At 58.9% G+C, this 20,477-nt stretch overlaps 2 protein-coding genes and 1 long non-coding RNA gene across 10 annotated transcripts in view; 2 read left to right on the forward strand and 1 right to left on the reverse strand.

Annotated features, from left to right (window-relative positions):
• The window catches only part of LOC124251347 (carcinoembryonic antigen-related cell adhesion molecule 1-like), a 1,036,279-nt gene that overhangs the window by 218,618 nt on the left and 797,184 nt on the right, over positions 1 to 20,477 (forward strand). The window lies entirely within an intron of this gene.
• On the forward strand, positions 662 to 20,055 carry ARHGEF1 (Rho guanine nucleotide exchange factor 1). Of its 7 annotated transcripts, none has more exons than XM_046684061.1 (30): positions 662 to 1,025; positions 5,647 to 5,689; positions 5,776 to 5,859; positions 6,356 to 6,469; positions 8,405 to 8,503; positions 8,744 to 8,786; positions 8,983 to 9,229; positions 9,647 to 9,676; positions 9,968 to 10,067; positions 10,215 to 10,311; positions 10,397 to 10,432; positions 10,673 to 10,810; positions 11,631 to 11,736; positions 12,278 to 12,289; positions 12,853 to 13,020; positions 13,324 to 13,469; positions 14,945 to 15,091; positions 15,411 to 15,493; positions 15,703 to 15,828; positions 15,936 to 16,050; positions 16,162 to 16,262; positions 16,500 to 16,577; positions 16,820 to 16,895; positions 16,984 to 17,151; positions 17,760 to 17,847; positions 17,985 to 18,071; positions 18,412 to 18,479; positions 18,567 to 18,653; positions 19,316 to 19,418; positions 19,706 to 20,055. In XM_046684061.1, the coding sequence occupies exons 2-30, from the start codon at positions 5,660 to 5,662 to the stop codon at positions 20,034 to 20,036; spliced, it is 3,108 nt and encodes a 1,035-aa protein (XP_046540017.1). In that variant the 5' UTR covers positions 662 to 1,025; positions 5,647 to 5,659; the 3' UTR covers positions 20,037 to 20,055. The 7 variants fall into 7 exon arrangements, with proteins under 7 accessions (XP_046540017.1, XP_046540019.1, XP_046540016.1 ...); XM_046684060.1 differs by lacking the exon at positions 12,278 to 12,289 and adding an exon at positions 19,074 to 19,237 and having other exon boundaries at positions 907 to 1,025; positions 19,706 to 19,846; XM_046684063.1 differs by lacking the exons at positions 12,278 to 12,289; positions 12,853 to 13,020 and adding an exon at positions 19,074 to 19,237 and having other exon boundaries at positions 706 to 1,025; positions 19,706 to 19,846.
• Positions 1,033 to 1,890, reverse strand: LOC124251371 (uncharacterized). 2 transcript variants are annotated; one of them, XR_006891738.1, is made up of 4 exons: positions 1,756 to 1,890; positions 1,555 to 1,656; positions 1,298 to 1,444; positions 1,033 to 1,180 (listed from the first exon to the last, which is right to left on the reverse strand). It is a non-coding gene; the product is annotated as an uncharacterized LOC124251371 (long non-coding RNA). The 2 variants fall into 2 exon arrangements; XR_006891737.1 differs by having other exon boundaries at positions 1,033 to 1,444.

Here is a 20,477-nt window from a genome sequence, read left to right on the forward strand (position 1 = left end):
TCTGGTGGGGCCGGTATGGAACTGGCTCTGGCCAGGCCACATCTGTCCTCTGGGGGTGGCCTTTAACAGATGGATTTGGAGAGTCTGTGGCCCTAACTTGGGGATGGTGGGGAGACCCAGGGGCAATGACAGAGAGGCACAGAGATGCAGAGTTTCTGAGATGCAGAGTTTCTGAGATACAGAGTGGAGGGACTGCAACAGAGATCTAGTGACAAAGAGACAGAGCAAGAGAAGAGAAAGACAATGAGGGGAAGGGGAATCAGAGAGAGACAGCGATACTGAGAAAGAGATAGCAGGAAGAGATAGAAAGAAAAGAAGGGTCCATAGAAAAATGGACATGGAGAGACTGACCCCTGAAAGCAACAGCTGGGAAAAGACTGAGATGGAGAAAGATGCAGAAGGACCCAGAGGACCCAGAGAAGGGAAGAGAATGGTTCTGAGGGAGAAAGTGACAGAGAGGAGGAGAGATAAGGGAGAGCGGAAGGGAAAGACCCCAACGGAGAAAAGGGGAGAGAGAGAGAGACAGGGACAGGGACGGAGAGACGGACATAGACAGAAACACACACAGAGAGGCAAAGAAGGAAAGGAAGACCAAGAGACACAGAGAGACGGCAAGCAGGGGAGGCTGCGGCGCAGAGTGAGGCGCAGGCAGGGTGAGTCTCGCCCCCAGCCCCGGCAGGGAGGCGATGGCGGACGCCAGGCAGATGTGAGAAGCATCGAGCCGCGCCCTGCGGACCGACAGACAGACAGGCCGGCAGAGGTCGGGCGGGGCCGGTACCCGCGGGTCCCGGGCGGAGCGCGGAGAGGGGGGCGGGCGGGCGGCGAGAAGGGGAAGGAAGCGGAGGTGCCGGCGGGGCGCGGGGCGCGGGCAGGAAGCGGGGAGGGGCGCGGGGCGGGGGCCTCCGGAAAAACGCCCCAACTTCCTGCCCCGCCAGAGCCAGGAAGCGGGAGCCGGGAGCCAGGGCCCGGGATCGCCGAGCCCGACCTCGGGCGCCCCGCCGGTCACCTCCCCGCGCGGACACCAGGTACACCCGCCCCGGCCCCGCCCGGCGTCCCTCCCTTCGGCGGCCAGGGGAAGTGGGGGGAGGAGGGAGGGGCTGGGGCGCTGCCGGCCGTGGAGGGGCCTCCTCGCGGCACCACTGAGCCGCGGCCACCTCTTCCTGGGCCTCAGTTTTCCCATCTGTCAAAGGGGGCAAAGACAGAAGTAATACTTGCTGAGTGCCCAGGGCGGATGAGGGGTGCGGAGGCCCGGACCAAGGCCTCCCAACTGTCCAGCAGAGGACGGATGATCACTCACGTTGTACGGGTGGGGAAACTGAGGCCCAGGGAGCAGAACCGACTCACACGGGGCACACACATCGTGAGGCCGAGTGGAACTGGGATTTGAACTCGCAGGTGCTTTCCGCTAAGCGCCGCCCTCCAACCCCGCATGCTTTAGAGCCACCTAAAAAGAAAAACGACCATAACAATGCCGTAAGGCGTGGTGAAGCTGAAAGCTGCAGAGCGCCTTTGAACGCGTTTTTGGAGAGCTCTTTTTCGGGACCATTAATATACCTTGGGAGGTGGGTTGTAGGAGACAGAGCTGGAGATCTTCCTCCATTGTACAGATGGGAAGACTGAGGCCGGGAGAGAAGTAATCACTTTTTCCAGGTTACTCTGCATATCAGAGGGAAAGGTACGCTTGAACCCAGGCTTTTTGCTTTCCAGCCGCAGCGGAAAGTGTGCGGGGGAGGGGTGCGGGGAGAATTAATGTACCAGCGTTGGGAACTCAGCTGGTCCCGGAGTTAGGGAAGCAAGATAGGGCAGGGAGCCCAGTCCGGGAGCTAAGGGCCAGAGCGCCTCGGAGATCTCGGACGGAGCCCTGGCAGAGGGGCTGGAACCATCCCCATCCCCGGGCGGGGGGCGGGGCGCGGGGCCCAGGAGAATGACGGGGGCAGTCGAGATACGGAAACGCCAGCCCTCCAAGACAGGCCAGAGCGACCCTATTGGGCCAGCGTGGCGCCGTGGAGAGCTAGAGCGGCCGGCAGGAGGAGTAGAATCGCCTGGGCAGGAGCTGGGCAGGAGCCGGGCTAGAGCGGCTGGCGGGAGGAGTGGAGCTGGAAGCAAAGGTTGACTCTGGGGCGGCTAGAGCGACTCGGAGGCCGGGGTGGGGGAGGCCGGAGCCGGCGCGCGGAGGCTTCGGTTCTGGCGATTGCAGTGGCTTCTCCTCCGACCCGGAGCAGGTGAGGGACGCGGACCCCGGCGGGCGTCAGACCCTGACTCTGCACGTCCGCCCCAGCCTCACTAGCCGTGCACACCGCCACGTCCCCTGGAGGATTTGGGGCCCGTGTAGACCCGCCATGTCCCATGTGTCATTTGGGCTCGTGTAGACCCGCCGCGTTCCATGTAGATTACAAGGTCCTCCAGCCCCTCCAGGTTCCTGCTAGCGCCCCCCTCCCCCCCCATGGAGACCCGGCTCCTTACAGACGTTGGGTCCCCATAGATCAATAGCATCCCTAGAATCTGAGGCCCTGTAGATCCTGGGTCTCGGGGACCACCACAAGCTCATACAGAATTCTTCTATCCTTTTAAGTCTCCAGCGGTCCTACAGACGGGCTACTTTCCCTGTGGAGTCGTGATCCTGTGTGATCCCCGGATCCTCCGAGACCTAGCGTGTATCAAATAGAATCTGGGGCTTTATACATTCCAAGGCCCCCCCCCCCCCATGGACTCACTTTGACTACTCTGTGTTTTAGGTTAAGGCTTCCAGAGATTCTTGGAGACCAGAGTCATTCTCCCAGTATCTTATAGACCCTGAGTCCTGCATGGAACCCAGCCACCCATGTGCCTGCTTTGCTTCAGGACCCCCTACCCCTAACAAGCTTCTAAATCTGCCCTGACACCCCTACAGCCCCATGCACATAGCACCCCCTCTGCTGGACCCCAGGCCTTGTCAGTTGCCTATAGATCCATCGTACAACTTCAACCTATAATTCTCCAGCCTTTGTGGGACCCCCCCCATCCCTCATCTTCTAAGCAGCCACCCTTCCCCCTCCAAATCCTCTCTGAGCCCCAGGCCTCTGTGGAGTCCCCGAGTCTAACTGCCCTCCTGCCAAGACCACAGTATCCACATATCCCTGACTTCCCAGACCCCATAAGGAGACCTGATGTGTCTCAGCTTTGGTTCAGATTTTAGTTTTTTAATGTTGGGGTGAGGGTTCCCCCTGCTCTGAAGCATAACATTCTGGTAGTTAAATGTATAAACTCTGGAGCCAGACTGCCTGGGTCTGAATCTTGGCTCTATCCCTTATGATCTGTGCCTCAGTTTCCTCCTCTGTAAACTGGGGATGATAATAATAATACTGACTTCACACGGTCACTGAGAGGATTGAGTTAATACCTATGAAGCAGTACTGCTGTGCCTGGCACATACTTAGTGGCACTTAGGGCACATTAAGTGTTAGCTAGGATTTCATATTATTGTGATAAGGAACAAAGGAGATGATAGTGTCAAGTGCATTATTTGGGGCCTGCCTGGCACTGAGCATTCACTCAGATAACGTGTTCTCTCCTTGGCCCTTTTGGAATCTGTCAAACCTTTCCACCCCTGAGTGGGACGAGCTTGCACCCTCCGTGTCTGTGGTCATGTTTTCCAGCCCCAAAGTTGCAGCTGGTGGCCTGGTGAAGGTTTTCCATCTCTGATGGGAATGATAATAGCATGGGGTGCTTGTGGGTTGTGAGAGTTAAGTGAATTACTGTGTGAGAAGCACTTAGAGCAATGCCCAGCACACTGCAAGTGCTATGTAAGTCTGGCTCTCATAATAAATAATTACTATTCTTTTTCTGCCTTGGTTTGCAAATTTATTTATGTGAACATTTCACAATGCTCAAATCTTAAGTTACCCAAGCTTGGCTGTTGGACAAATACACTGTATGGAAAAGAATAAAAATGATGCCTGCTCAGGTGAACCCAGAGGATGGCATTTGGACACTCTAGACAGCATCGTTATTTAATGATCACAATTAAAATCATAGCAACCATTTATTGAGTGCTGGGGAGGAGGCCTGTGGAAGAGAGAGGCCTGTGGAAGAGGGAAGGGTGGGTCTCAGGCGACTAGGGTTATAAATAGCTTTGAGCTATGGGGACAGCCCCCTCTCCCCTGGCTAATCTATCCCACCCGTTTCTTCTTCTTCTTCTTTTTTTTTTTTTTTTGGTGAGGAAGAGTGTCCCTAAGCTAACATCTGTTGCTCATCTTCCTCTTTTTGCTTGAGAAAGATTGTCCCTGAGCTAATATCTATTGCCTATCTTCCTCTTTTTGCTTGAGGAAGATTGTCCCTCAGCTAATATCTTTACCAATCTTCCTCTATTTTGTATGTCGGACACTGCCACAGCATGGCTTGATAAGCTGTGTGTAGGTCCTCACCCAGGATCTGAACTGGTGAACCCTGGGCCACCGAAGCAGAGAGCACAAACTTAACCACCACGCCACTGGGCCGGCCCTCCACCCCTCTTTCTACAGTTCCCTTCTGCCTGATACCGGCTCTTGTGGCATTAGTCAGAACACAGAAGATGACAGTGGGAAGATACGGGGAGAAGTGAGACCCTAAAGGAGAGAAGATGGGAGAGACAGCAAGAAATGGGAGAGAGAGAGATGAGAGACAGCACATGAGATAGCGACTTAGAGAGGTGCAGGACAGCGCCACAGAAATCAGATGTGGGCAGACAGAGGCAAAGACAGAAGAGAGACAGAGGGGAAGGACGGAGCAAGAGAAGCAGAGCTGGAGTGTAGCAGCTGAGGGGGAGGAGTCGGGAGGGGAAGCAGAGAAGGTGGGGAGAATGAGACAGGTCTGAAGGAAGGGAGAGAGAAAAATGAGGAAACAGGGAGAAGAGAGGCAAAGACATGAAACAGATTCAGTGGCGAGACAGCCCAGGAGAGCCAGATGAGGAGAGGAGCACTGAAAGGACAGACGGACAGACGGTGAGGACCAGACGTAGGGTGAGGACCATCCCTTGCTTTCCGGGCCTGGAAGCCAGGAAAGATACCAGGTCTCTGAGGGAAAGAACTTCTGGGTTCTCCGACTCTAGGTCCCTGAGGGAGGAGGGTTCGGAGTTTTGTTTTCTTATGTGGAGAGAGTTGGGGGGGTGGGGGATTTGCCATTGTGATTTCCTGTCACAGGAAGTGGGGCTGGTGGGTTCAGAAGCAACATCCTGCCCCAAGCCTGTCACAGATCAGAGGAGAGCCCCCTACACCCCACTTATCTCGCTGCTACATCCCCTATAACATTCCCAACTCTGCTTGCCTCCAGGCCCTGTCTCCCCACGACCCCACCCACAGCCCCCTCCTCCCTCAGACCCAAAAGTCTGAGCCCCCAGCCCTCTCCTGCTTAGAGACCCAAAATTGCAGGCTTTCATGGCCACAGCTCTCTTGTGGACCCAGGCTCCTGGGCCTCCAGCTCCCCCCCCAACACGGCTCCCTGTCCTTGGGTTCCCGCCCCGGCTGGCCTCTGAAGGGCTCTTTGTCGCCGCACAGAGGCCCCATTGAGCTGTGGAGGCCTGGGCGGGGGAGGCTGTTTACTCACCTTCACACCTGGGCCAGGAATCTGTGAGTAACCGCCCTCTGCCTCCTCCACCCACTCCCCTAACCGCAGCCCCTCCTCTTCCCCCAGCCCTGCAGAGCCCATGGAGGCCGAGGACGTCGCCCGAGGGGCGGTGAGTGGAGAGGCCGAGGGGTGAGGGGACTGGTGGACTGTGAGGTGGGGAGCTCTGGGGACTGAAGCCATCCATCCCTCCCACAGGCCCCAGGGCCCCCCCGGCCTGGCCCAGTGCCCGTCACCATCATCGGGGCTGAGGACGAGGATTTTGAGAATGAGCTGGAGACGGTGAGGGGGATGGGGCAGGTAGGAGAGCTTCTGTCCCAGGCTCCTGGGGCCCCAGCCCCTTAAGTCCCCTCCTCAGTGTCCTTTCCTGCCTTAGGTCCAGATCTCCATCCTCAGGTGCTGTCCCCCTGCCTCCTCTCCCTGCCCATCTGTTTCTCTCTCTCATCTTCCTGCAACCTCCTTCCTCATTCCCCCACCCCATTCTTGCTGCCCACCATTACAGCAGACTCCCACCATTTTTACTAGAACCCCAATTTTTATCGCTGCCCCCCGAATTATAGCACAGACCCCCATTCCCTCTCTTCTAATGTCTGTTCTCATCACCTAGCATTATAACATTAAATCTCATCCACTGTCCCCAACATCTGCCCAGACCGCCACCATTACAGCATAGACACCATCATCTCCCCCTCCTCCCAGCTTCGATGGGGAAGGTCAAGCCCAAGGCCCTTCCTCTGTTCCCCACTGTCTCACCCCCAACCCCCGTCCTCACCCCCAGAACACAGAGGAACAAAACAGCCAGTTCCAGAGCCTGGAGCAGGTGAAGCGGCGCCCAGTCCACCTCATGGCCCTCCTGCAGCACGTGGCCCTGCAGTTCGACCCGGGACCCCTGGTGAGGGCAGGGCTGGGTAGGCACAGGGAGGGGTGGGGCTGGGACAGTCCACAGTGTTCAGTGAGTGAGACCACTGAAGATGAGCCGGGAGGTCAGAATGCACAGTGCAAGATCTGGAAATAACCCGAAAGCCTGCCATGTGGTCTAGACAAGATTGCAGGTGCCCCATATAAATCTCAGCAGTGAGGGAGAGTACACATGTCAGGGTCATGCAGAGAGTGACAGAAAATCCAGCAGCCTGACAGAAACCATGACCCCACCCCCTTTCCGTGCCTGTGGCAGTGTCACCCATCAATGACAGCACCCTTTCCCATGGACTTTGGAAATCGAATCCTCCTCTACGCGGTCTTGTGAGGTGCTCCCAGTTACTCATTTAGGGCTGGTGCTTGGGAGAAAGCCACTAGCCTTCCTGGGTCTAGGTGGCATGGCAGGCCCTGGTCCAGAAACAAGAAACCGTCACAAGCAGCCCACAAGGCAGAGAAAATGTAATCGATGATCCAGAAAACTCGTATCAGGCAGAAAATCCCTGGGGGGTGTCGATGCGGAGCTGTGCCATTGGACACACCTGCCGAGTCTAGAGAATCCAGCAGGTGTTTTAGGAAGGAAGAAGCCACAGCGCTGGCTGGAGGGGGCTCTGTGGACAAGGGTCCTGTACCAAGAAGACTCAGTACAGCCCAGCACACGCCACAAGTTGGGGTTAGCTGAGGGCACGGCACTATACTGGAAATGCGTAGCAGAGCCCTCTGGAAGACAAGGAGACCGATGGAAATGCCAGGGAGGGACGCCTAGGGGATGCAGAAAGAAGGGCACATTGACACCAAAGCTTCAGAGAAACTGGCAGGAAATCAGGAAATTGCCTTCTCTCCAGAAAAGAGGCTGCCCCTCACGTGGTGCATTGATGCTTTGGCCCTCTGGCGAGGGGTGGGGGGTCCCCCTCCTGAGCCTGGGAGTTTCTAGAACTCAGAGCTCCTGGAACTCAGCCATGGTGCTGACTGCCATGTCCTTTTACAGATGTGGAAACTGAGGGCCAGGGGCTTGGCTGCGGTGACTCAGATAACCTCTGGCCTTTTGAGATTTGTCCTCATGCTGCTCCCTCACCTCATCGGCTGGGGGGTGGCCAAGAGATAGCTGTGGTCCCCTGGGCTACATCCTGTTGGCCTCATGGAGTTTTCCTTTACGGGGTAGGGCAGACATAGATTTGTTGAAAGTGTTTAGAGTGGAGAAGGAGTCCAACCCTCACTGAAGCGAGACCTTAGCACACCAAGACCTTACCTGACAAGAGCGCCCCAGGAGCCAGGACAGGTTGGGGTTCCCACTGCATTGCCAGCATCAGCCAGCACAGGGCTGACATGCAGGCAACCTCAGGGAATACTTGATGAGTGAATGAGTGAGCCCCACTTACCCACCTGTTTATTTCCCCAGCCCCCACTGTGCCCTGGGCCCTGTCTGCAACTCAGATGAATCAACTTCACACACACACGTGAACCCTCAAGTTGTACACGGTATTTCTAGGCAATGGAGTATAGTGGAGACAGGTTGCCTGGATGCCAATCCCAACTTTGTCAGTTACTAGCTGTGTGACCTTGAGCAAGCTTCTTGAGCTCAGTTTTCTCATCTGTAAAATGGGTCTGTGTTTAATCACAGTCTCTGTGATTGAACAGGGTAATGCGTGTAAGGGGTTTAGAGCAGGGTCTAGTATACGCCTAGCCGTCTTAGTGTAGCTGGCAGTGGTGGTGGGAGTAGGAGCAGAAGGGAGGAGAGAGAACCACAGAGAACCATTTCACAGGATAGAAAACTAGCAAATGCTCATGGTGGCCCTGGGCAGGGGATGATGGAGATCAGGGAGCATTTCCCAGGGAAGGTGGCATTTGAGCCCTGGCGCTTTCCAAGGGGGAGTGGGGTGGGAGGGAGACAGGTCACGCTCTGTCTCCCCAGCTCTGCTGCCTGCACGCGGACATGCTGGGCTCGCTGGGCCCCAAGGAGGCCAAGAAGGCCTTCATCGACTTCTACCACAGCTTCCTGGACAAGACCGCGGTGAGAGACACCTTCGAGGAGCCCCAGTCCCCCCCTCCCCTTGGCTCTGGAGAGCCACCCTGAGCCTCCCAACCCCTGCGCCACTGAGCGCAGCGTGAAGGGCGCTGGCCTGGGGAGACCCTGTGCTCAGCCAGCCTGGCCATCCCTCCACCACACCCTCCCCTCAGATCATCATTCCCACCAGGCTGGATCCCACCACTCCGGAGTCCCCTCCTTCACTCCATTCTCTCTCCTGAGCAGGTTCTGCGGGTGGTCGTCCCTCCCACCGTCTCCTTTGAACTTGGTAAGGAGAGGAGATGGGACATTAGGATGAGGGAAAGGTCTCTAGCAGGAGCCAGGCCTCCCAGGAGCCCCAGGGAGGGAGGCCACACTCCCACGCTGTCATGGACAACAGAGATTCCTTCCTGTTGGAATCCAAGGGTAGGTGGGGAGCCAGCCTCCAGGGAACTGACCCCCAGCCTCTGACCTTGTCCCTGCAGACCGCACAAGGCCTGACCTCTTGTCTGAGGACGTCCAGCGGCAGTTCGTGCAGGAGGTGGTGCAGAGCCAGCAGGAGGCCGTCAGCCGTCAGCTGGAGGACTTCCGCTCCAAGCGGCTCATGGGCATGACGCCCTCCGAGCAGGAGCTGTCCCAGCTGGAGGCCTGGGTTGGGCGGGACCGTGCCAGCTTCGAGGCCCGGGAGCGGCATGTGGCGGAGCAGCTGCTGAACCACCTGGAGGAGATGCAGTGAGTGGGGCGGGCCGCCGGGGCGCCCTCTGCTGCCCCATTCCATTTCTAGGCTCCCTCGGCAGCGTCAGGGTTCATTTCCTAGCTTTTGGGCTCATCTTCTGACTTCTGGGCCTGCCTGGCATTTTAGTTCATCTGGTTTGCATCTTTCCTTCCCAGCTTTGGGGTTCCCTCCCAGTTTCCTGGTCTTGTCTGTGGTCTTGTGTTCAAGCCTGGCACTTAGGCCCCGTCAGCCTCGCTGAGAGGGTCTCCTCCCTTCCGTGATCCTCATTCCCCGTTGTTTCGGCTGTCCCCGCTCTGCCTCTTCTCTCTCCCTGTCCCAGTTTCAAAGGGGACAGCAAGCTAGACATTTGTGCTGGGGGGACAGCGACCCCAGGCTTAGCAAAGTTGTCACAAACTTCTTTCATCTCTTTACAGACACACCATCTCTACGGATGAGGAAAAGAGGTGATGGAAGCAGAGAGGCCAGTGGGAGAGGCGTTTAGTCTCCTGGGCTTAAGGGCGGAGAGGCTGGGGGGTTGGGGGTTGGGGGCCTGGGGGCCTGGTCATTGAGCAACAGCCCTGGCCCTGTCCTCTGGAACCCTCTCCCCTGTGCTCAGACACTCAGCAGGAAGTGGTTGTAGGGTTGGGGTGGGAAACAAGGCCGGAGGGGAAGGCTGTGGGGGCAGCAGTGTGTGCATCCGTGGGAGTGTGCATGTCTGTGTGTGTGTTGGGGCCCTCACCGTTCCCTCCCCACAGTGCCGCTGTGGTCAGCGCCATCAGCCTATACATGCGCCACCTTGGAGTGCGGACCAAGAGCGGGGACAAGAAGTCAGGGAGGAATTTCTTCCGAAAAAAGGTGCTTACCTGAGCGCCCAAACCTGGCCCTTTCTTCCCCAGAGACCCCCTGGGGAGTCTCGGGACTCTGTGCCCCTGGGGTCGGATTCTACTTTGTTGGCATCTCAGAAATGCCCAGCCCCCCCTTCTCTCCCCCGACCTCCTGCAGGTGATGGGGAACAAGCGGTCAGACGAGCCTACCAAGACCAAGAAAGGACTGAGCAGCTTCCTAGATGCCGCCCGCTGGAACCGAGTTGAGCCCCAGGGTGAGGTGCCTGGCCTTGGCCATACCCCAGCTTCCCCATGTCACCCCCCACCACCCCCAGCTCACAGTCACATCTCTCATTTTAGTCCCAGACATGCGACACCTCAAAAACGAGACTAACGGTAATGATCCTGAAGCCAGAGCTTCCATGCTGGCAACCGGAGTGGGAAGCGAAGGGGACCTCCTGGGTCTGAGGGAGGAGGAGGCTGGGCTGGGGGCTGGCACTTCTGGGTCTTGGGGGCAGGGGGTCTCCTGGGTAATGGGCGGACAGGGCTGGAGTACAGCATCTTGATCCCCTAGGCCCTTGTGTATTAGAGTCGCTGGAGTCTCATTTCCTGCTTTCTTTCTCGCTGTCTCCCCAGTTGAGAAGCTAGGCCTTACAGAGCGGAAGGGAGGCCTGGGGGCGCCCTCCCGGGACCGGAATGTCGGGGCTCCTGGGCAAGATACCCCTGGAGTTTCTCTGCACCCTCTGTCCGGGGATAGCCCCAACCGGGAATCAGGTGAGAGTTTTCTGAGCCAGGCCTCCATGAAGACCTGGCGCAGGGCACTGGTGCTGCCAGCCCCTCAGATATCGACCTGGTGCCAGTGAATGGCCCCTTGGTTCTCCAAATCTACCCCTGCCTGCTCCTGATCACCAGTGGTGTTAATAACCACCCCCTTCCCTCAGTTTACCCTTTCCTTGGCTTCCCTCTCAGGCTCTGACCTCTGTTCTGGTGATGTGTGTCTCACCTTCTTAGACTGCATTTCCCATCAGCCCCCACAGCTTCATTTCCCAGAACCCTCTCTGAGTCCATTGCCAATCAGCCCCTTTAGATAGTGAACCCACCAGCCCCGTTAACTTCATTTCTCACACTCCTTGTGGCCTCAGCACCTTGGATCTCAGACAACTACTTGGCCAGACCTGGATTCAAAGCCTGGCTTGGCAGCTTACTTGTGTAATATCTTGGAAGTCACTCCGCTCTCTGAGCCTCAGTCTCCTCATCTCTAAATGGGGTATATCCTCTTGCCACAAGGCCCACTTGAGGGTCTGGAGAATAAATGGATGTGGGGGTGTCGAGCAGAGCATCCAGTCTCCTCCCCTACTCTGGGACATCTGCACCCACCTGGCCCCAGCCCCCTGCAGCCATGTCCTCAGAGGCCTTTCCATCTTGTCCGTCCTCCACTGAAGGACAGAGCAGCCATTTTGTGTCTGCCAGGCACAGGATGAATTTAGCCACCCAAACCCCATTCCACCGTGGAGGAAACCGAGGCCCCCAGAGTGTGGGTCTTGGTGCCGGAGGGGCCGTCAGCCAGCCTAGCTCTTCTCTGCTGTCCCCATAGGTGTTGATGGCCCACTGGAGCTGGGGGACCCGCCCTCGCAGGGCCCCGCCAGCCTGGAGCTCCCAGCGCCCCCAGAGAGCACTGAGGAGGGTGCTGATACAGAGAGGTACCCAGGGCCGGGTGCAGCGGGGGAGCTGGGCGTGAGAACTGGCTTCCTGGGAGGGGGATGGTTGTTGAGGGTCGCGCTGCCATTTGCTCCTGCCTGCCTCTGAGCCATCTCCACTCTGCCCTGCTCCTCCTCCTTCTCTCCTTTCTTTTTCCTTCTTCCACTTTTTTTCTCATCTCCTTCCCTTTCACTCCTTCTTCCTCCCTTTCTCCTCCTCTCCCATCCTCTTCACCTGTCTTCACCCCCAGTTCCTCCCAGCCGCTCTCCCTGCACCCCTTCACTTTTGCGTCCGTTCCCCCCTTCTCTTTTAAGCCTCCAGCCCAGCTGCCTTGCTCCTGCCTCCTGGTGCCCCTGCCCTCCATCCCCCACCCCTCTGTGCTCTGTGCCATGCCCGGGGGCCCTGTCCCCCTCACAGTTGGGGGGCAGGCTCTGCCCCCTGCCTGTCCTTGTGCCGCTGCTTTGGGGACCCTTTGGCGGGTGAGGGGGAGGTGATTGGGTTCCCTCGGGGTCCACCTCTGACCCTGTGCCCCTCTCTCCCCAGAAAGTGGAAGAGGTGGGTGCCTGGGCCCTGGGTGGGGGGAGGGCTAGCCCCTCCCCCATTTCTCCCAGCCCCTCCCCTCTCCCCATGGGCCACCCCCTCCCCTTCACCCCTGCAAGGGGTGGGTGGGGACGTCACCCTCCCAGCTGAAGAGCTAAGTATTGAATCCCCTTCCCCCGCCTCAACTCCTGGCTCTGCCTCATCCCCTTGCCTCAGGGAAGGGAGGGGTCAGTCCTGTGCTCATACTGGGTTCCCCTCCCCTCCCCAACCAAATTTCAATATCCCCCCTGACCACCCCCCCTGCCCTAGCACCCCTAAATCCCACTGCTCCTTCTGACACTCTCTCTTCTGTTGCATGTTTGATCCCTGTCCTGGTCTCCCCTATCCCTGCCCTGGTCTGTCCCTGTCCTGGTCTGTCCCTGTCTCTTCCTGTCCTGGTCTCTCCCTGTCTCTGTCCCTGTCCTGGTCTCTCCCTGTCTGTCTCTGTCCTGGTCTCTCCCCATCTCTGTCCCTGTCTTGGTCTCTGTCTGTCTCTGTCCTGGTCTCTGCCTGACTCTGTCATTGGCCTCGGGGTCCAGGCTACCGGGGCGTCTGGGGCGCTCGGAGAGCCTGCGGGTGAGTGACCGCCGCCGGCCTTCCCGGGGCAGCCTCGGGGCTAAGGGCCGGGGTGGGGGCCGCTCCCGGAGTGACGTGGACATGGACCCCAGCTCTGCCACGGCCGTGCTTGGCCCTGCCCGACGAGCCACGTACGTCACTCCTCCCCCCATCTGCTGAGGCAGCCTGGAGAGTCAGGGAGGATGGCAGTGGGGTGGGGGTTGTTGCCAGAGTCACAGAGAACTGGGGATCGGATGCTGAGGTCACTGAGGTTCTACCGTGGTCACAGCAGAGGGATGGGATGCTTCTTTCTAGAAATTTGGGGCTGGTCTGCAGCATGAACCACCTGGGGTCATCGAATGCCAAGGCCACAGAGGGGGTTGGACACTAAGGAGTTGACGGCTCCTCCCTGGGACTCCCCAAGCTGGGGTCCTAACAAGGCCTCTGTCCCACAGCCCTGAGCCGGGAGATGAGGGGGAGCCAGGGCGGTCAGGACTGGAGCTGGAACCAGAAGAGCCCCCGGGCTGGCGGGAGCTCATCCTTCCAGACACCCTGCACAGCCTGCCCAAGAGCCAGGTGAAGCGGCAGGAGGTCATCAGCGGTGAGTGCCACCCCCTCCAGCCCACTGTGGCGAAGGACCCCATCCAGCTCTGGCAAAGACAGAGACACATGCAGGCAGATGTCCGTCTGGGTGTCATTTACAACAGGCAGAACCTGCAGACAGCCCGTTTCGGATAGAGGGCCATTTGTTACGAAATCGCAGAACAGCCCCTGGATGGAACGGGAATGCTGCCGACAAAGTGACATTTCCAGAGAATTTTGAGTAGTACAGGGCAGTGCTGATGTTGAGAACCGGAAATGGTATATAGCATTGCATTTCCAGCACAGCTTTTGTTTCTTTATCTGTGAAACGTGGGCAATAATGGTTCCCGCTGCAAAAGACTGTCATGAAGAGGAGATGATTGGTGTGAAGGGTTTCGCGCAGTGTTGGGCACCGAGTAAGAGCATTCGAATGCAACTCCGCTGTTACCATGATCTTCACTGCTGGGGGGAAAGATGGATTCCCCAGGGAAATGTTTGGGAAGATAATCAATATATTAGCAGTGCTTGCTTCTGGGCAGAGAGATGATGGGAGTATCGTTTCCATCTTGATTCTTTTCTGTGATTTTGAATTGTGTGTGTGGAGAGGAGGTTTGGCAAAAGTAGAACACTTTTCTAGAAGCTTGTTTGGAAGTTTATTTACAGATTACTTAATAATAAGGATACTCATTCTGAATTTTCAGGGCAGTAGGTGAATATGTTTTGGGTCACAGGGCCTTCTAAGGGTAAGATCAAAATATAAGCAGTGCTATCTGAGAGAACTTTCTGGAATGATGGAAATGTGCAGTATCTGCGTTCTCCATCATGGTAACCACCAGCCACATAAAAGCTGTTGAGCACTTGAAATGTGGCGAGTAGAACTGAGGAATGAATTTTGTATTTCATTTCATTTTAACTGAGTAAAATTTGAAGAGCCGTGTGTGGTAGTGGCTAGCACACTGGAGAGCATAGCAATTTCTCTCACCATAAAAATAGGCATAACACACAAAATCACGCATTTAGTCTCCAGGGACTTCTGGGGCCCCTGGAACTCAGGCCTGCACCCTCTGGGGCCCCCTGGATCTGAGCGTATCAGCTTGTGTGTAGAGGGAATCATTGTGCCAGAAACCGAGGCTGAGAAACTTGCCAGGAGGTTAGACATAAAGACATAACCACAGCTACAGGCCTGCTGGTGGTGGGGCAACCAACTCGTCCTGGTTTGCGCAGGACTCTCCCAGTTTTGGCACTGCAAATCCCGTGTCCTGGGAAATCTATCAGTGCCAGCGCTGGGCAAGCTGGGATCATCGGTCACCCTGGCTGGCTGCCACAGCTCAAAGGGAAAGGCAGTGGGTCAAGGAATCCTCAGTGGCTATTTGAGGGCAAATGACTCCACCCAGAGAGTCATCCCCCTCCTCGTTCCCCCAGCCTGCCTCTGAGACTGCCCCCCACACCGTTTGCACCCTCCCCAACCATGCTTCCCACTTGGTGGCCCCGCAGAGCTGCTGGTGACAGAGGCAGCCCATGTGCGCATGCTCCGGGTGCTGCATGACCTCTTCTACCAGCCCATGGTGGACGGGGGCTTCTTCCCCGTGGAGGAGCTACAGAACATCTTCCCCAGCCTGGACGAGCTCATCGAGGTGCATTGTGAGTGCAGGGCCGAGCACACCCCACCGCCAGCTCCCTCCTTCGCAGCCTCCGCGACTAGACCTGGAGCTTAGCACGTTCTCCTTGAGCACCTAGCACGGGCAGCCTCTGTTCTCACACTGAGGACAACCCCACCTTGGGCCCCCAGAGCGCATATTCTTTCGGGCACCTCAGCAAGCACATGGCGGGGGAACTTGGGGTCCACTGGCCCCAAGGATCAGACTCAGACACCCCTGCAGCCCGACCCCCGCCAGCTCCTCATCAGTTCTGCAGTCTTCCCCGCCCTGACAGATCTCCCCTTTCCTCACCGCTCCCACAGCCCTGTTCCTCGATTGCCTGATGAAGCGGAGGCAGGACAGTGGCCCCGTCATTGAGGAGATCGGAGACGTACTGCTGGCCCGGGTGAGGGTGCCCAGCCCTGTCCTCATCCCCTCCTCCCAGCCAGGGAGCCGGAATCCAGACCCCAGGAGGCCAGGTCTCAGGCCTTTCCCCGCTCAACACCCAGGGGTCTGGGTCCCTAGCCCTGTCCTCCCATCTAGGCTGCCATCCCCAAAGCCCCGCTCTTCCCAATCCCACCTGAGACACCCTCCCTGGCCTGCATCTCGCTGTAGTTTGATGGTGCTGAGGGCTCCTGGTTCCAGAAAATCTCCTCCCGCTTCTGCAGCCGCCAGTCGTTTGCCTTAGAGCAGCTCAAAGCTAAACAGCGCAAGGAGCCTCGGTTCTCTGCCTTCGTGCAGGTGAGGCGGGGGGTCTGGGCCCCGGGGTCCCAGGGGGGAGGGGGCTGGTGTCCCAATCCCCAAGGCAAGCCCAAGCCTGGGCCACCTCAGCACCACTGTCCCCTCAGGAGGCCGAGAGCCGCCCACGGTGCCGCCGCCTGCAGCTGAAGGACATGATCCCCACGGAGATGCAGCGTCTGACCAAGTATCCCCTGCTCCTGCAGAGCATCGGGCAGAACACAGGTACTGCTGGGCCCGGGTCACCCTGCTGGGCCCAGCTCTCCTGCTCTAACCTTGGCCGCAGGACCAGGAGCTTCCAGGGTTGGGGTTCACCAGGGCTGGTCTCCCCCGCAGAAGAGCCCGCGGAACGGGAGAAAGTGGAGCTGGCAGCTGAGTGCTGCCGGGAAATTCTGCACCATGTCAACCAAGCTGTGCGCGACATGGAGGACCTGCTGGTGAGCCTGGGTGTGGCCTGGGGCCCAGGGCAGTGGGGCATGTGTGTGCAGGGGTCAGCCTGGCCCTGAGCTTGTCCGCCTCAGTGTCACTGCCCGTCCAGGGAGTGGCCTGGCCCTCAGCTCCTCCCTCTCAGGGTCATCGGAGGTCTGACCCGGCCCTTAGCTTGTCACCTGCAGTGTCACTGTAGGTCAGCCCCAGCCCTTCGCTTGTCCCCTGACACTCTCTTCCTGTTCCAGCGGCTCAAGGATTATCAGCGGCGCCTGGACTTGTCCCACCTGCGGCAGAGCAGCGACCCCATGCTGAGCGAGTTCAAGGTGGCCCCCCTTCTCCTCTCCGAACCTCTCCTCTCCCCTCGCCCGCTCTGGCCCTGCTTTCCCAGGGGATTCTCTGATAACATGCCCAGGGAAGGAGAGTGTCCCCTCAGCTCTGACCCCCTCCCCATTCCCAGTGAGGTGCCCATCCTGACCCCTGACTGCAGTACCTGGCCCCACAGTCATCCCCACCCTGCCCTGCCCCGCCCTTGCCTGCACCTGCCATCACTCCTTCTTGCCTCCAGAACCTGGACATCACCAAGAAGAGGTTGATCCATGAGGGCCCACTGACGTGGCGGGTGACAAAGGACAAGGCCGTGGGTGAGCATCAGGGCGGTTGAGTGGGGGCCAAAGCAGGGGGCAGGGGGCTCAGGTGGGGAGTGCTGAGCACGGGCCTTGCCCCCTACAGAGGTCCATGTGCTGCTGCTGGATGACCTGCTGCTGCTGCTCCAGCGCCAGGACGAGCGGCTGCTGCTCAAGTCGCACAGCCGGACGCTGACGCCCACACCCGACGGCAAGACCATGCTGCGGCCGGTGCTGCGGCTCACCTCCGCCATGACCCGTGAGGTGGCCACTGGTGAGGCCTGGCCCTGGCCCCAGTGAGAGCTGCCTGGGGAGTGGGGAGCAGGACCTTCTAAGAGCCGGGAACGCACGTTCTGGCACAGGGGAGGCCGCTGCAGAGGTTAAGGAGCGGGAAAGCTTGGCAGGGCTGAGGCCGAGGCTGTGAGAGCAAGGCCCCAGAGCCGGGTAGGGCCGGGGGTCCGGGCTGGGTTGTCGGTTTTATTAAGTGCAATGGGAAACTGCCCCAGGTTTTTGCACAGAGGAGCAGCCAGCTCTAATCAGTCCTTTGAAAAGACACCCTGGCTGATGCTTGGGGATGGTTGGGGAGGAGGAGTAGAAGCTGGGAGCCCAGTAAGGAGGGATTTGCAAGCATGCTGCCAAGAAGCTGCACCACGCCCATGGTGGTGGGAGTGGCTCGAGGGGTTTTGTGGGTAGAGCCAGCTGGGGAACTTGTCGCATGAGACAGAGAGGCTCGGGAGGAGAGCACAGGAGGGGCGAATTGAGTTATGGGAGCCCTGAGGGCACCACCATTACTGGGGCTTCCCCAGCCTCCAGCCAGTGCTCAGGGAGGGTGCCCAGTGGGGAGACCCTGGCTCTGAGCCCCACCTCTCTCTCCCACTGCAGATCACAAAGCCTTCTATGTCATCTTTACCTGGGACCAGGAGGCTCAGATATATGAGCTGGTGGCGCAGACGGTGTCGGAACGGAAGAAGTGAGGGGTTCAGGGTTTGGAACGCGGGTAGAGGAAGCAGCCCAGGCCCCTGAGTCTGTGGGGACAGGGTGGAGGTGGGAGGCCCGGGCACAGGGTCTGGGGGCTCTGACTGCCCAGGGGCTGCCCTGTCTCCCCAGCTGGTGTAACCTTATCACTGAAACCGCCGGATCCCTCAAGGTCCCTGCCCCTGCTTCCCGTCACAAACCCCGGCCCAGCCCAATCAGGTGAGGGGGCCAGGGAGGGAACTGGACGGCTGGGGGGCCGGGGGAAGCATGTGTTCCCCAGAACCCGAGTTCTAGCCCTGTCTCCGTGTGTGTGTGTGTGTGTGTGTGTGTGTGTCCGCGTGCACGCATGCACGCTCGGTCATGTATGGGCGCACACGTGTTGTCCCACCACTGCCCATCTGGCTCCTGTCCAGGCCTGTCTGTCTGCCTCTCTCCCAGCCTCAACCTCTGTCTCTGTCTCCGGACCTCTCTGCCTCCACACCTCCAGCTCTCTGTCTCCTTGCCCCTGCTGCCCACTGGGGCCAAGGCTGTGATGTCACCCAGCTCTTCCTCTCCCCAGCACCCGTGAACCCCTGCTCAGCAGCTCCGAGAACGGCAACTGTGGCCGTGAGATGCCCCCGGCTGATGGTGAGCCTGGAGGGGTGCCCAGTGGGGGCGGAGGTGTCCCCAGGAAGCCCAGCAGGATCTGAGCACCCTCCCTGCTCCCCCACCCAGGCCGAATGGAGAGACTCCTCAGCGCCCTGCTGCCCTTCAGCAGACTCGGCCCTGAGGGCCAGCTCGCTGCCAAGGCCCTTGGGAAAGGTAGCCCAGCCCTGCCCCCTCCAGGGCCACCACCTGCCCAAATGTTGCTTTCCAGTTTGCCTCACGCTCTGCCACCAGAAACAAATGCACCACCGTCCCCGGTGGCCCCAAGTCTCTCTTCCTTCTGCAGCCTCTGTCCCTTCCTTGACCTTCAGTTCAGCCTCTCCCTGGACCCATCTCCATCCTCAGTGCACTCCCACCCCTCCCCAACCCTAGACCCAACCTCACCTCTGCATCCCCTTGTGCATCCCCCAGACCCATTTGCAGGCCTGGCTAACCCAGCCTCGCCCGGTACCCACCCTCCCCTCCCCTCCCACCCGCAGGCCCCTGGCCTCTTTCGCAGCCCTCACCTGTCCCCGTCTGAATCTCCCATCCCAGCCTGGGCCCCACTTCTGACTCTGTCCCCTTGCCCCTGGCCAGTGCTGTCCCTGAAGCAGCTCCTGTTTCCCATGGAGGAAGACAGCGGGGCGGGGCCTCCCCGTGCAGGGGATGGGGTCCCAGGGGGTGGCCCCCTGAGCCCAGCGCAGACCCAGGAAATTCGGGAGGAGCTACTCAGCCTGGAGGAGACCATTAAACAGCTGGAGGTGGTGCCCTGGGCAGGGTGAGGGAAGGAAGGGGCCGACTCAGTGGAGGGACCCCTCTCATTGATGACCCCCAACCAGGAGGTGGAGGAGGAATTTTGTCGCCTACGAGTCCTCCTGTCTCAGCTCGGGGAGAACACTGTCCCCCAGCCTGGCTGTACCTGAGGCTCCCTGCCTCAGGCAGGTGAGTGGGAACCGAGGGGCCCTTGAGCACTGCCTAGAGAGGAGGGACCAGAATGGGCACCTCAGGGGCTCCCCTCTCCACAGCCCTATCCATTTTTCTTCCTCCATCTTTGTCATTCTGAATCTCCCCACTCCACCTCCTGTCTCTCAGTTCCTATTTCCCTGGCTCTTTTGTGCTCTCTCTTTCACAGCTTCCCTTTCTCGCCCCTCTTTCCGTTTCTCTCCATCTCCACCTCCCTCTCCCCATCTCTCTCTCCTTGTCTCCCTTCTTCTCCTGTGTCCCCCCAGGCCTTTTGCAAGAAGGAGAGGACGGGAGGGCCACCCCCTACCGCACAGCTGCCGCAGCATCTCCAACCCCAAGGGCCTGAGGAGAGGGAGCCGGGCGTCCGGGGCCACGCCTGGGGGGCCCCCACTGGGATCAGCGCCCCCCAACCTCGCGTTGGCCTCAGCCTTCTCTCCCTCCTGCCTTCTACTTGGGGGACTCAGGGCTTCATTCCAAGGGGGCACCACGGTGACCCCCATTTCCCGGGCCATCTCAGTATTGCCTGGGGGGGCCACCCCCCACCCCCAAGTGCCTTTGCTCTGTTTTTATACCCTGAATTGGAGGTTTATTTTTTAATATATATTATCTAAGAAGACGTCTGTGTTTGTGAGGGCGGAGTGGGGCCTTAGAGTGGCGTCTGGAACCCTTCGTGACTGTCTGGCATCACCTTCCTGGGTCTGTCCCACCACGTTGCCTCTTGTGTCTCTTTGTCTGTTCATTCATTCCTGTGTTTTAACAGTTACTTCCCAGGCACCCAGCACACACTGCCCGCCCTCCCACCCAGCTCCAACCCCCAAGCCCCAGGATCACCCACGACGCTGGGCGCCCCACGTCTCACGCTCCTTTCCATTCTTTTATTTTTGTAGTAAACTCTCTGGACGTGGCTGTTGGGGGTCATGGGGAGCTTGTGGGGAGGGGGGGCCCTCCTGGGTGGGGGCTGGGGGCGGGGTTATTGCTCTGAGCTCCCTGTCCCCAGGGGGCCTGTGTGGGGAGGGTGTCAGGACTGGGACCGGCACA

This window comes from Equus quagga, chromosome 13 (assembly GCF_021613505.1).
Source record: "Equus quagga isolate Etosha38 chromosome 13, UCLA_HA_Equagga_1.0, whole genome shotgun sequence".
In the NCBI taxonomy this organism is placed as follows: domain Eukaryota; kingdom Metazoa; phylum Chordata; class Mammalia; order Perissodactyla; family Equidae; genus Equus; species Equus quagga.